A 565-nucleotide genomic window follows, 5' to 3' on the forward strand; every position below is an offset into this window, starting at 1 on the left:
GCTGAAGATTGCCAAGTCCGACCCCCCCACACTCAGCTGCCCTTCCAAATGGTGAGGGATTTGGGGCAGCAAAGCCTGGAGTACCCGTCTCCCAACTTATGCAGTATTTCAAGAGAGAACAAAAATAGTCTTTTATTGCAGTATTGTTTAATTTGAGAACCTAATGTAGGATTTTAGTTGTATTCTATGTCCAGCTGCGTGTGAGGGGCCCCGAGAGCGCTGCTGGCTGAGGGCAGGCTGCTCAGCGCTGTGACCCTGCCGCGGGTGTGCGGGCAGCGCGGGGGGAGCTGCTGCCCGTCCACAGCCCTGCTGACGCAAGGGTGATCCCTGGGCTGTTTTCAGAACATCCCGGTGGTGGATGAAAGGCAGATTTTCCTCTAAACCTGGAGGGGCTCGAGAGCTTCAGAACTTCTTTCCTGGAGTCAGGAAAGCCTCTTCTGCATTTTAAAAAGAAAAAAAATCCAATCAGTTACTTATTATATTTTGTAATCATGACAAAACCCACTCCACAAAAGCCAGCAGCAAATTACTGGGAGAGCGCTGGAGTGACAAGCGTTACAGCGGT

At 51.0% G+C, this 565-nt stretch overlaps 1 protein-coding gene across 1 annotated transcript in view; it reads left to right on the top strand.

Moving 5' to 3' along the window:
• The window catches only part of STK10 (serine/threonine kinase 10), a 45,973-nt gene that overhangs the window by 31,823 nt on the left and 13,585 nt on the right, over window positions 1–565 (top strand). The window contains 1 exon segment of the mRNA XM_009882089.1: window positions 1–51. Within this exon segment, the coding sequence (XP_009880391.1) occupies window positions 1–51 (51 nt within the window).

The sequence above is a fragment of the Charadrius vociferus genome, unplaced genomic scaffold, assembly GCF_000708025.1.
Source record: "Charadrius vociferus isolate BGI_N301 unplaced genomic scaffold, ASM70802v2 scaffold3, whole genome shotgun sequence".
In the NCBI taxonomy this organism is placed as follows: Eukaryota; Metazoa; Chordata; class Aves; order Charadriiformes; family Charadriidae; genus Charadrius; species Charadrius vociferus.